The sequence below is a fragment of the Rousettus aegyptiacus genome, unplaced genomic scaffold, assembly GCF_014176215.1.
Source record: "Rousettus aegyptiacus isolate mRouAeg1 unplaced genomic scaffold, mRouAeg1.p scaffold_m13_p_1, whole genome shotgun sequence".
Taxonomy (NCBI): Eukaryota; Metazoa; Chordata; class Mammalia; order Chiroptera; family Pteropodidae; genus Rousettus; species Rousettus aegyptiacus.
This window is the reverse complement of record NW_023416284.1, coordinates 109,654,794-109,668,884: the sequence shown is the minus strand read 5'-3', so window position 1 is coordinate 109,668,884 and position 14,091 is coordinate 109,654,794. Positions and strand designations below refer to the sequence as shown.

Genomic DNA, 14,091 nt, shown 5'->3' with positions numbered 1-14,091 from the left:
TAGAGCATCTTTAAGATGCTTATTTTGAATCCCTTGTTAGATAATATACCTCCTTTACTTTAGGGTTGATAAGTGAAGAGTTATTTTGTTCCTTCAGGTAATGTTTCTCTGTTTCTTCATGTATCTCACACATTTGTTTTTGGAACCATACATTTGAAAAATTAGTCATCTCTCTCAGTCTTTACCAGTTGGCTTTGTACAGGGGAGTCCCTCACCAATCTGTCTGGTTTAGATTCCAGGGGCCTCTGAAAACTTTTATGCAAGGGATGAGACTTCTCTGGGTCTGTATAATCTCTTCATTAGAGAGGCTTGCTTATTTCCTTTTAGGCACTCATAATATTTTACCTCCTTTGGTGTCTGTCTGCAATACTTCAAATTCCTTAGTTCTGTAGCCACAAAATTTCCCACTTTCCATTGTTGTCTGTGAACACCAGGCAGCCAAAATTCTTCCTGAGGGAGAAGACTCAATTTGAACGTCTTCTCCTGATCATGCTGAGCCATGCCAACTACAACAAGCCACCTTCAGTGCTTTCTATCATGGTACACTTTAGCTTGGAATAATGTTTAAGACTTTTCCCAAATTTTTTTTCCTCTCATCAAAAGTTACTCATACTTCGTACTGCTCTTTGCTTGGAAATTGCTGGATAATTTGATTATCTAATTTAAGCCCTTTAATACTTTGTAATAATGGCCTAGTATATTACCATACCCTTGCATTTAAATGGAAATCACAAAGGGTAAGGGTGTACACATTAGGAGCCATGGCCAAGACAAGATGTTTTAGGAGGTGGCCAGTGTTAAGTGTTTTAGCTTCCATGATTTCATAACATATAGTTGGTTAATTTCTATGCCCTCACATGAAACGGATTTTCTTCCATTCTGCCTCTCCACCGTTGTTATACATATGTATGAATTTTCAACCACGAAGTGGGGTGGGGAGAAATGAAAGACGAGTTTGGCGGATGAGATAGGATTAAGCATAATATTTTTTAAAACTTCATTAAATGTTTAGGAGAATTGCTTTATTTTCCATCTGTCGATTAAAAGGATTTGAAACTGATATGAATTAAAGGCAACTTACATCATCAGGAGCTTGTAGTATATCCAAAAACATGAATTTTTCCATTCAATTAATTAGAAAGGCTAGAGCTATATTTCAAAAACAGAAACACAATAAGTTTATATTTTATGTGAAAAGCAGTGTTTGGGTATTTGAAACCATGGAATGACTATGGCATGATTCATAAAATATACAAATTATAGCATATATAGACCTTGCTGTCAGTGTTTATGATTGGAATTCAAAACAGCTATATAAGTTAATTATTTTTAGGAAAGGACTAAACAATAAAACATTTAGAATAATTTTCATTAGGAATGTTTAAATGTTCTTTGACTAGCCCATTCTTCACTCTCTTTTCTCTAAAATATTATATATAATATCACCTAATTATATATATATTCTCATCACACCTACATCCTTTGTGAGTGGCAATAGGCATACTAGTAGGAGTAAAAACTGGTACAATGACTTTGGGAAAGTTTTTGGCATTATCCACTAAGGCAAAGCATATACCTACCCTATGACGCAGAAATTCAACTAATAGTATTTAACTGAGAAATAAGTTCATATGTTCACCAAAATACGTATTCTCGAATATTCATAGCCATTTTATAAAAGGGTCAAAAACTGGAAAAACTCAAATGATTGCCCACAGGAAAATGGATATTAAAGTAACATCTTCTATATGGAAACATTTCGTTTTCTGTTTCTTATTGATAGATATATATAAATATAAAAACTGTACTTGAGCAATTTAACTACATTTTTCTTTTCCATTCCCATGTATAAGGATATTTTATTATTCTCCTTATAAGTGAAAAAAATGGAAAGAAAATTATATTTTCAAGAATATTAATTATTGAAATACATTTTCCCTAATCAGATGTGCCAAGTAGTTATGAAAACATAGGTATATTATGACTATTAATTTACATTTCTGATTTCACAAACTGTGTCAGAGTGTCTCCTATAAAATTTGGAGGATTGGAATAAAGTGTAAAGGATTTTATTATAAAAATAAGATGAAACGATGCTTGATTGATACCTATACTTGCATGTGATTTTGGACATATAAAGCACTTCCACATACATCATCATATTTGATCCTCAGAAAGACTCTGTGAAGATTATTCTCACTTCACAGATGAGAATCCAGATGTATGAGAGAGGCTTGGGCCTAAACCTAAAGTTCTTGTTTTAAGTCTGAGCTCTTATTCAGCATCTTATAACTTCTCTTTTGCAAAGCAAATTAAAAGAGCAGTTGAAATATGAATATTCTTATGATGTAATGTTTAACACATTTTCTTTTCAGCTAAACATTCTTTTGCAGTTTTAAATCAAATGCATTTGAAATGAGGCTTCAAATTAGATTGTCCTGTATACCCTCTACACACTCCATCCCCCCAAAATACTGTCTCATAATGACAGGAAAGATTTAACTTTATTCATTGATTTATGAATTAAACTGTAATGGAAAAATTTATACCGCTTTTCATATTTTCATAACAGAGGAAGAAAGGTGTAGTTAATTGGGTTCCTTCAAAACGCAACATCTGAAGATCTGAAAATAAGAATACCTCTCCCTTCCCAGAATACATATAATTTTATTTATATCAAACCTTTATTTTATTTCCAATATTCTATGGTACAAGTTATGATTGTACCTGTTGGACTAATAAAATTCATTTCAGTACTTTTTATTGTATTATAAATATACCTTTTCCTTTTCTTAATATTATGTAAGAGAGTGATTATCTTAAAGTATGTTTAGTGGAGTTTGTTCTTGTCTTGTTCTGTTAGCTGCCATAAAAAATATAAGCAGTCATGCTCAATGTGTATATTATATGAGAGCTTTCAAGGATCTAAAAATATTGCAACATTTCTACAGTATAACAGCTTAATAGCATTTGAACCATATAAAAATTTCCACATAATTTCAGGCACAAGTTTCCCAGAGAAGTAAAAGTTGTAGCATATTTTTATAATTTTTATAGATGATTGTATAATGCAAACCTTAATTATTATTAAGGAAATAGTCTTATTTATAAATATGATTAATATAATATGTAGTGTAATTAATCATAGATGAGATGATAGGCCCATTTTTAGAGTTTCCATGAACAGAAAACACCCACAGTTAACTTTTTTCCAGAGTAATAGAACCAATGATATTTGAACTGTAGAATTATAAACTGCTAGAATTGGAAAGAACATCAAAACAACACATTTTTTTTTTAACCCTCAAATGCTAGAAATGAAAGAAAGGAATCTTAGGATTCATCTAGATCCAAGAAATTTAAGAGAGTTAACTTAGGTCATGTGACAAATTAATAGCTCCTCCTAGAAGAGAATCATGAATCCTGTTCTGATATTCTCCTACCCCTCCTCCCCAGGTTGCCTCATATTCAAAATGCATAGTGAATTGTAACCTGCAACATAGTATTACCCTTAAAACAATCCATTAACAAATATTTTTCTATATTTCTGTTCTATGTTTATCCCCTTTTAGGGAGAGAAAAACAATTGAGACTACTCTTAAATGCCCCAAGAAACTCCTGCATGTTTTCTCAGAAAATATATTTACATACATTCATATGTATTTGTGTGCATATATAAATTTTATAATTCTTATATTCTCTAATATCCCTACCTTAATTTTCTTTTCTCATTGGATTAACTCACAATTAATCAACTTTCACTGATTTTGCTTTATAGAATCTGTCTGTCCAACACGAATTCCAGTGGCAGCTCGAGATGAGAAGGGGTTTGATATTCTTTTAGGCTTGGGTGTAAAGAAAAAGGTTAAGAAAAGAATCCAGCTTTCACCAACAAAGATAAAAGGATATGAAGTAACATCAAAAGTTGATTTATCAGAATTCACAAGGTAAATGTTATGTATTGATAGATACATTTTTTTCAATATGTCTGTATGTGTGTTGAGAATTCTTTAAGCTTACTTATGTTCTTCTTTTTCCAGCAATGTTTTCCCAGAAGGTCTTCCTCCATCATATGTATTTGTCTCCACTCAGAGATTTAAGATCAAGAAAATGTGGGATTTATGGAGAATTTTAACCATTGATGGAAGGCCACAAATAGCAGTTACTTTAAATGGTGTGGATAAAACATTACTGTTTACAACGACCAGTATGATTAATGGCTCACAAGTGGTCACCTTTGCTGGCCCTCAGGTTAAGGTAAAGAAGCCAGAGTGTGATTATGGTACTCATGAGGAGACACCATTGGGTTTCTGTGTTGGGGGAAGAGAGTTATAATTTTAACGTGATTTGAAAGATACTGTCTTCATGTTTTAATGTTTCTTTACTGAAAGAAAGAAAGAAACAAAGAAGGAAAATTGTTTCTCGATACATTTGGAATTAAGGAATGGGGAAAACTAACATTTTTTGAATGCCTACTATGGGTGCCAGGTAATTTTAATTATAATAACCACACAGTGAAAAAACCATTGCTCTCATTTTACAGATGGAGCTCTCATTTTACAGATGGAGAAACAATGATTGGGAGATATTAAGTTCCTACTCAAAGTAATACAGTAAATGGTAACATCAGAAATGGAATTTAGGTCTGATCAATTTCAAAGTCCACATTAGTCTGTTCTGCACTGCCGTGTCCTATGGAATATTGCAATAAAGAAATTTGGTAGAACATCAAATATAGACAGATAATGGATGCAGAATTTACATTAATTAGGAAGACATTTTATTTTCCATAAAGGGATATATATTTAATAAAATTAATAAACTAAAAAAGTGTGCTTTCAGCATCATGTGTTCTAAATACAGATGCAATAATAAAAGCAATTAAGTTTTAATTAATCTAATTATCACAGTCTAATGATATATAATTTAGGAAATGTACAAGGTTGTATATGAATTTGTACATTTATATAATTTCTTCATTTGGTAAACAGATTAAATTTTTTAAAAATTGTCTTTCATTTTAAGTAAAAGCAATGTGCTAAGTTTTATAAGAAGTGATAAATGAAAAAGACATGTTTTTTACCTTCATGGAGCTTATTTATAATGGGAGATTCAAGGCTTCTGATATCTAATAGAAGTATACTGTATTAGTGGAGTGTGGAGGGACAAGTGGATACTAATACAAAATATTAGGAAGTCTACATAAAAGAGATGGTTTTGGACTGATCTTAAAGGATGTAAAACATTTTGATGGAGAGATATAAGGACATATCAAGTCAGTTGAATAGTTATGTGTAGTAAAATTCAGGGTTTTATTTAGCAAATGAAAACTTGTATCCCCTGTGTTTTTAGTATAAGGTACATGAAAGAAAAAGCTAGCAAAGATGAGCTCAAGGATGGGGACCTATAAAGCCACACTAAAGGGTGTAGACTTCATTTGTGGATGATAGGATTTCATCAAAAGGTCTTGATCATAGGTGTGTTGTAGTTAAAGCACCTTTCTTCTCTCTTTTTTCTTTTTATTTCATAAACAGTATTTTCAATACTATCTTGGTATATGTTAGGTCCTGGGAATACAGAAATTAAGATGAGGAGTATTCTCTGACAAAACTATAGTGAGATATTGAGATTATCATGCAAAGCAAAATAAATCAGAAAGAAAAAGTTGAGACCCATATGATTTTAGTCATATGAAGAATATAAAATTGAAAGCAAAAACAAGTTGCTTTCAAGACAAAAAAAATCAAAAACTCACAGACACAGACAACAGTTTTAGTGGTTACCCAAAGGAAGTCAGGGAGGTAGATAGGTAAAGGGAGTGAAATATATGGCGATGGAAGGAAATTTAACTTTGAGTGGTGAACATACAATGCTATATGTATAGAACATATTATTGAATTGTACACTTGAAAACTATATAATTTTATTAATGTTATTCCAATAAATAAATGAGTAAATAAGTAAAAAACAAAAATGAAACATGAACAACAAAACTCTAGTGAGAAAGATTAGTGGTGGTATGAAGGGCAGCTTGATGAAGGAAGGATTAAAGATAGAGCTATGTTTGAAAACTATTCAAATAAAGCAGGATACTCATGAACCTAAATTATGACGGTGAGATTTGACATGGAAAAGTGAATTTCAGTCATGTTTTGGAGACATGTTTGGTAGAACTTTACATCTCGTTGTTGCCTCTCAGGGAAAGGAAGGAGGTAAAGAAACTTGTTTTGGTGTAGAATCTGAGGATACTATTATCCAAGAAAAATAGAGGAAGAAATTTTGGGGGATAGTTCAAGTTTTTTTTTTACCTGCTGTGTCAGGCTGATTGTGAGATGTCCTGGCAACATTATTCCAGCCAGTATTAGAATTATAGGTATCACATGTAAGAGAGAGGTCCAGGCTGCTGATGTAGATATGGGAATTATTCCATTGAAATAATAACTGACCTATAGGAATGGATGAGATAATCAAAGGGGAGAATGAAAAAGGTCAAGGACAGACCTCTGGGGAATGCCTCATTAAAGGTCAGGTTGAGGAAGAGGATTCTTCAAAGAGATGGAATATGAGCGATGGGAGAAGAAATGAAGATGATCAAAATGGTTTGAACCATAGAAGTTGAATGAGAATTTCAAAGAGGAGGGGCTAGTTATGGAGTACGAAGTTGAAATGAAGTAAAAAGAATGAGAAATGAGAGAAATCATTTGTATTAGGAGATTAGGAACTCATTTGTTACCTTGAGGGAGTTGTTTGACATAACTTCTCTGGGATATGTAATAGAAAGTCAACTAGGGATTAATAAAATAATTGGTGGATGGCATTTAAGGCCCAGCTTGGGTGAGTTTGTACTTAATACAGGTGATTTGTGTGGTGGGGATTTATGGATGGTACAAAGGAATGAGGACAAAGAAAAAGATTGTTAGGAATTTTACTTATTAATCTTCCGTACTTTCTTCCTATAGACATTATTTGATGAAGACTGGCATCAGATTCGTCTCTTAGTAACAGAACAAGATGTAACTCTATATATTGATGATCAACAAATTGAAAGCAAGCCCTTACATCCAGTTTTAGGGATCTTCATCAGTGGGCAGACCCAAATTGGAAAATACTCTGGGAAAGAAGAAAATGTTCAGGTGGATAAATAATGATTTGATTTTTGCTTTGTATAAAATGCAGCTTCTTTTACTGTCCTTTATGATAGTATTTATCACATTTAACTTTGCCACGGAATTGTGAATTCCTTTAAGGTATTTGATCAAACTATGGTCAGTTCTTAGTGAAACCATGTGTTCTTATTAAGTATGAAAATGCAAAATTAGACTTTATTTTGTAGGAATACTTAGAAAAATGTTTCCCTGTTCAGGCTAGAATGTTCAGGATAGAATTCTACATTCTTATGAAACATTAATTTCATATTTCCCAGGAGAGGCATAGATTAATAATGAATTAGGAAAAGGGAATATGGTTAGAGTTATAAGTGATACAATTAGATACAATTAGAGTTATAAGCAATACAATGCATGTCAGGGTTCTTCAGGAACAAAACTATAACTTTTCTGATATCACTTTAAACTGGGATGTCTATGTGTGGGTCAGGATGCATGTATATAAAAGCCATTTCTTGGGAATTTCTTTATTTGAAAGATATCTCTTTCCCACTGTGTTATCATTAAGAGAAAATTCTGACATTCACATGTATAATTACACACATGGTCTCTATATATTAACATTACATGTCAAATTGTAGTAAGTATTTAAACAGTAACAGCTGCTAGGCCTACTCGTCACACAACATTCCATGCCACCACTTAAATCTCTGAAACTAAAGATGGATTCTTGAGCCACCCTGTGCAATCAAGAATGTTGTAGAGATTTAGGATAAACACCGTAGCCTGGGAAAGCTTTTTGAGTGTCCTAGGATGTGCTCTTTATAGTAGTTTTTAATTCAGGGATACTAAAAAGCTCCATTGAATTCCTGAAGAAAAATAGATTTGTTTTTGGAGCTAGAGTTTTCCTTAGGAGTTATGTTGCATTACATCTTTAATATGTATGTTAGGTATTCAAATTTTGTATTAATATTGTTTTAGATAAGTGCTGTGGTTTAAACCTTACATGACTGCCGACTACAATGGCTGTTTCTGTGTATCTGAGTTGCTCTTATAAAACTGTTATCTCATCCTCAACTTTGACTTGATTGAGTTTATATTTCTAGTTTGATGTCCAAAAGTTAAGAATCTACTGTGATCCAGAACAGAACAATCGGGAGACAGCATGTGAAATTCCTGGATTTGTAAGTAGGGCGGATTATTTTTCCCCAAGTGTTGCTTCAGTATTTTCAAAGCAGTAAATAAAAAGCAGATAATATATGAGCCTTAATTTAATATATAGAGTTAATTTGATTTTTTGAATTATCAGTACAGATAAAGTTATGTTGATTAAAACCTTGGAGTCATAATTGAAATAAAATTATTCTGTTTCACTGTGCGGTGCGAATGAATGAAACACCACAAGAAACTTTTTCCCACATTATTTTTGGATGTGATTGTTCTAGTAGTCAAGTGAAACAGTACTGGACTTACTCTAGAAAAATGTAACATTCTTTGTCCGAATATCTGATGTGTAAAATACATTTCTATAATTAATTAAATATATAATTAACTATATTACACAGCCCAATTCCGAAGAATAGGAAATGATGTATTTTCTTTTTCACTAGCATGTTTTTTCAAACTGCAATGAATGTAGTTTTTTGTTGTTGTTATTATCTAAGTAAGATTTTCTTGTATTTCTAGGATATGAGGAACATTTCTATGAGGAACATTAGCTATTTTCATTAATGTGTTAAGAAGGAGAAGATTATAAGCTAAAATGTTACAGAGTCTGATTAAATATGTGTGTGCACATGTATACAATTTCTTTTCTGCAGACACAAAATGATATACATACAGTATTGTGGGTAATGCAATTAAGGTAGACTATTTTAAACTTTTTGACAGTGTGAATTCCCAGAGATATTTGGGCCTTACAGGGTTCTTTTAGTTTGTATAGTCATGCCGTCATAATCTCCTTTTTTCCTATCAAACTGAATAACTTATGAATGTACATGTTCCAAATAGACTTGAGGACATAGAGCAACACATTTAAAGGCTCTATGATAAACTCAGAGATGGAAATTCTTAAAATGATTCATTTTGGGTATTCTGGTAGGTAATTGTTTAAACAGTATACATCTTATTTTAGATATTTATACCTTGGAATATAAATCTCTTGAAAGTATTAATAAGTTATTACATTTTAAGAATCCATTGTACATATTTTATTTATTGATATTTGCCTTGGCATTATAATTATTAACAATACCTTTTCATATAGGAAAGGCAAAGCATTACATGGCAGATTTTGAATTCTCACATCTGCTTTTTTGTTTGTGTCTTATTCCTTACTGTCATCTGTGACTACGTGTGGCTTGTTTGCCTTTTGTACCTTCATTCCCACCTCTCATTTTCTGATCTCATTTATTGTTTGGAAAAATAATTAACTTATCTAAAATTGTGTGTTATTCAGTAAGAAATAGATGGTTTAGGAAGAAGCTCTTCTTAAGTACATGATATTTAGTGTATGTATTTTATGACTTGGTTAGATATATTTTGGCATTTTTCTTTGCTTATTAAATGATTTCCAGAAAGTTCAAGAGAGCATATAAATCCCACCTTGAGGTATTTTTTTTTTTTCTACAAGGCCAGTATATCAGCAGCTTTGGTGTTTAAATTTTCTTCTTCTACTCTTCTTCAATGTTAATTTTCTTCCTTTATCCTACTATAAATGTAGTAATGATATGTTATTTATACGTAAGTTTTTCAGCTAGTTGCAAGCAAATGTTTTATCTCTTGCTGGTTTTGGTACTTCAGGTATCTCTAACGTGGACAATGAAATATCTGTAACTTAGATAATTTAGACATTTAATTAAAAATATGTTTTAAGACACATTTTTTTGTTTGTTTGTTTTTTGTTTTTTTCTTGCAGAATGGTGAGGTAGGCCTGGATACTCTTATTTCCCTTAAGGTAATGCTTGCATTGTGGAACTCTTTAGCTTCCTTCCATCTACTGTAAGTATATTAGTTGAATATAACCCATTTTTACATAGTTTGAGTCTATGTAGTATATATGGCTTTTTGTGATGAGAATTAGGCTAAATAAAATTGAAAAATAAATATGAATTATCTTTATCATATCACACAGCCAAAAAGACATGTACATAAGTACACATATGTATATATACATCTTTGCATGTTTGTTATTTATTTCCATTTTTGTTTTTTTAGTGCCTCAATGGTCCCAGCGATATAGGTGCAACTCCAGCTCCCTGTGTTTGTCCTCCAGGAAAACCGGGACTACAAGGCCCCAAAGTAAGTGATACCTAACATGCTACCTTTGTTAAAACACACAAATAAGAGCTGAGCAAACACACCAAATTTCTAATCATATTTGACCCTGTTTTGAAATTTCTATCTAATACCTTAGAACAGTTTAAAATTTGAGTGTTGACAAAAAATCAATCAATCAATCAATCAACCAACCAACCAACTGTATTCTAATCTGTATTTCCCTTAAACCTAAAACTGATACCCCTAGCCCACAGTTAGGTGAGGGAGCATTATTAGTTTTTTTTGTTTGTCTGTCTGTTTTCCACCTCAAACACTGGTGTTGGATCCCAAGAATGATCCTTATAGCTGGGTTAAAAATGAAGAAAGGGTACTTATAAGATATGTTTTAATTCTTAAATGTCTAAATCAATTTATCAAAACAATTTTCAGATAGAAAAATGAAGTAAAATTTTAAAAATTAATTTTAATGTGTTGGATATCTAATTCTAAAAATAGAGATATATTTATTTACTTCATTTAATTATGCAATAATTACTTTGGGGGACTGATTGGAGCCATGATGTGGATACTATTTTATAACCAGTTTTTTTAATAACAATATTTCAAATATGTTCCTATGCTATTAAATATAAATAAGTTTTTAAGTAAGTTGATACTTATTGTGGAATCACTATTGAAAAGTTAGTTTGTTCACTCTAGATAAAACTTATTCATTTAATATTATTTTTAAAATCATCTAATAAAAATCATGTCTAACCTGAAAGCAAGTATGACTCCTGAGCCAAAAAAAAAGTGTTTTGCATATTGATGATCTATTACTTGATGTTATCATAATAATTTTTGTTAAATCTGAATTATAATTTTTATTTAATTGTAATTTTCTTGGTGTTTCAATCACCATGATTGAAAAATTTTAGCTTTTGAACTGCAAATCTAATTTAATTCTTCCTATCTTTTGTACATGTGTTTCCTATCCAATTTCATGTAATAGTTCATGACATCCTTCAAACCTAGCTGTTAAAATATAGAAAGAAATGAAATTTAAGTAATAAAAGCATACATTCATTATTTCATTCAAAGTAAGTCTATTTGGCTTGGAATTTGACTTCATTACATTATAATTAATTTACTGTTTGTTGTAAACTGTTTTTAGATTGCATTTAGGAATGTTAATCTAAGTGTTCTTTAATTAAAGTAACTGCATGTTATTTAGGGTACCTCGACATAAATGAGAAATACCTATAAGATAGATGCTCCAGGGAAAATATACCTTATAAAACAGCTTTGTGTGACCTATCAGCAGATTTCTTTTTCTAAAGCATATTTATATAGCTTATAATATTGGAACATTATACATAAAAATGATTTGATCTGAAAGAGATGTAATGTGGAAATCAGAGTTCCTTGATGCTTGACTCCTCAAAGTCAAGTGCTTTTCTGTCAATGAGGTTCAGGCCACCCCCAGGGTTTCTAACGGCCTGTCTAGTTTTGAGGAAGCATCAGATGCTTCTGATGTTTTCTGATTCTTCATTAGTGGTCTATTAGGCATATTGCAGTGGTACCAATTTTTATTCACATGTTTCCACAACAAATTTTTCAGCACATGCTTTATCTTATCTGATTTCCAATATTTCCAAGTTTCATGTGTTCTTCATTTTCATTCTCTTTTCTTAGTCATAATGTAACCCCATTGCCACCCACTACTTTAAATGAAAATGCAGTTTTCCACCAATCTTCAACTTGGCGTGCCTTCTTGATCTGCTTTCCATTTTCTTCAGAAAATCTGGCAGGAGGAAAAGAACACACACACTCTTCCATCCTCTTAGGGCTCTTTCCCCTGGAGGTGGTGCCTTACCCACATCAGGGACCTGTATGTGGAAAACAGAATCCCTAGCAACATTCCGAGTTGCACTTCCTTGGCTTGGAAAGTTGATGGGGTTTTAATTATGTCAGCAGAACTGGAACTATAGCAGATGAAGCAATTTTACTATAGATCCAAGTGAGACTTATTGGCCATTTTGTTAGATGCTCTCTGGGAAGTTTTACAGATGTCCATCAAACAGATTGACTTGTGCAAACAAATCTATCCTTTTTATTAGCAAGAAATAGAGTTCTAGGAGTTGAGAGTCGAGTCATGAAACTGAAACAGTGGAGAATTTCTTGTATAGATAGGTAGGTAAGTGCTTAGTCTAACATAAACTCACCTATTAAAAGTTCTCTAACTATGACAACCCCGAATACAACAACCTTATTGAAAAACTGGGTCAAATTAACGATAGTGTCACACACTTAGACTTATCACAGCATTATACTCTTCAATAAGCAAAGAAAAACATACATTGCTGGATTGTGAGCGCTTTGAAGAATAGATTATTCATTTTGTATCCCTAAAGCCCAACATAGGAAGTGACTAAATGAATCAGTCTACTGGAATACTTTTTATATGCAGGCACTTTACAATGAAGGTTAATACAAACTAAATTCTTTTTGGAATTCTAGTGTCCAGCACAGTGATTAATGGCAATAATTGTCTTTTTTTTTTAACGAATTATGAAATCATTATGAAATCCCCCTCCCTATTAACCTATAAGAATGCCTTTGTTCTATATGAAAGATGCAAGCAATCTCCAATTTATAAGCAACTTTCTTTTTAAATTAAATTGATTGAGGTGGCATTGGTTAATAAAATTATATAGGTTTCAAGTATACTATGGCATAATACATCATCTATATATTATATTATGTGTTCACCACTCAAAGTCAAATTTTCTTTTGTCACCATGTATTTGACCCTCTTTTCCTTACCTACTTCTCTGCCTCCCCCACTTTCCCTTTGGTAAACACTAAACTTGTCTGTGTCTGTGAGTCTCTGTCTTGTTCATTTGTTGCTTGCAGTTTTATAAAGACATACAAATGAGAGCTTCTTCCCCCACTTTAGTAGCCACAGGAACATTTGTGGGGGGAAATTCCCGATATTTGATTTAAATTTAAATGTTAGATCTATTACTTCAGAAGTAAAAAGAAAGCATTTCTTTTATTTTTAGGAAGGAACAACTCCTTACTAAATTCTGTGCTCTGAAATACCATTCTCTCTACAGTTATTTCCCTGTTGATGCCCTTTGTTTCACCCTAATAATCTACCACTTAGAGATTCATTTGGACTCTCAAAGTCTCCCCCATCTAAATTACAAAAAGCCTTTGGAAAAATTTGGGGGCTACTCGGCATTTACATTTTTATGTTAATTTCACCAGACCAAGTAGGTTCTTTCTAGACTAAAAGAGTGGCTGTTTGAGTTTTGAGGGAGGAAAGAGGTTACTTTTGGGGACTACAATAAGTCAGATACTCCTGTGGAGGCCTTGAGTAGCATGAAGGCACAAGGATTTTGAGGAGAGGGCTTGATAAAATGGTATTTAGTCTTGCATGAAGAGTTCCAAACACACTTTTATAGTCAACCAACTTTAAATATTAGATTGCTTTTGCAAGCACAGCTGTATTTTACATTAATTATTCATATTTACACTACTTGAGAAGCCATATTCAGAGATATTTTAACTTAGTCCATGACATTTCCATTCCTGTCAACAGCTCAAAAATCCTGTGGCACAAATTCAATTCAACATAAGTTAAGTATTGCTTTTCAGCTGAATAGATATTTTTTAAAATTTAAAATGTACAAATATTTCAACTAAATTAGAAGAAAGTGGA

General features: G+C 32.1%; 1 protein-coding gene across 6 annotated transcripts in view; it reads left to right on the top strand.

The window, feature by feature from the left end:
• COL21A1 (collagen type XXI alpha 1 chain) overlaps positions 1 to 14,091 on the top strand; it is a 343,061-nt gene that overhangs the window by 247,764 nt on the left and 81,206 nt on the right. For 4 of the 6 annotated variants that reach the window (XM_016145688.2, XM_016145689.2, XM_016145686.2 and 1 more), the window contains 6 exons: positions 3,779 to 3,947; positions 4,041 to 4,257; positions 6,960 to 7,133; positions 8,213 to 8,290; positions 10,024 to 10,032; positions 10,323 to 10,406. In XM_016145688.2, the coding sequence (XP_016001174.2) occupies positions 3,779 to 3,947; positions 4,041 to 4,257; positions 6,960 to 7,133; positions 8,213 to 8,290; positions 10,024 to 10,032; positions 10,323 to 10,406 (731 nt within the window). Of the gene's footprint in view, positions 1 to 3,778; positions 3,948 to 4,040; positions 4,258 to 6,959; positions 7,134 to 8,212; positions 8,291 to 10,023; positions 10,063 to 10,108; positions 10,407 to 14,091 lie in introns of those variants that run through there. The other 2 variants (XM_036230969.1, XM_036230926.1) reach the window with 2 other exon arrangements.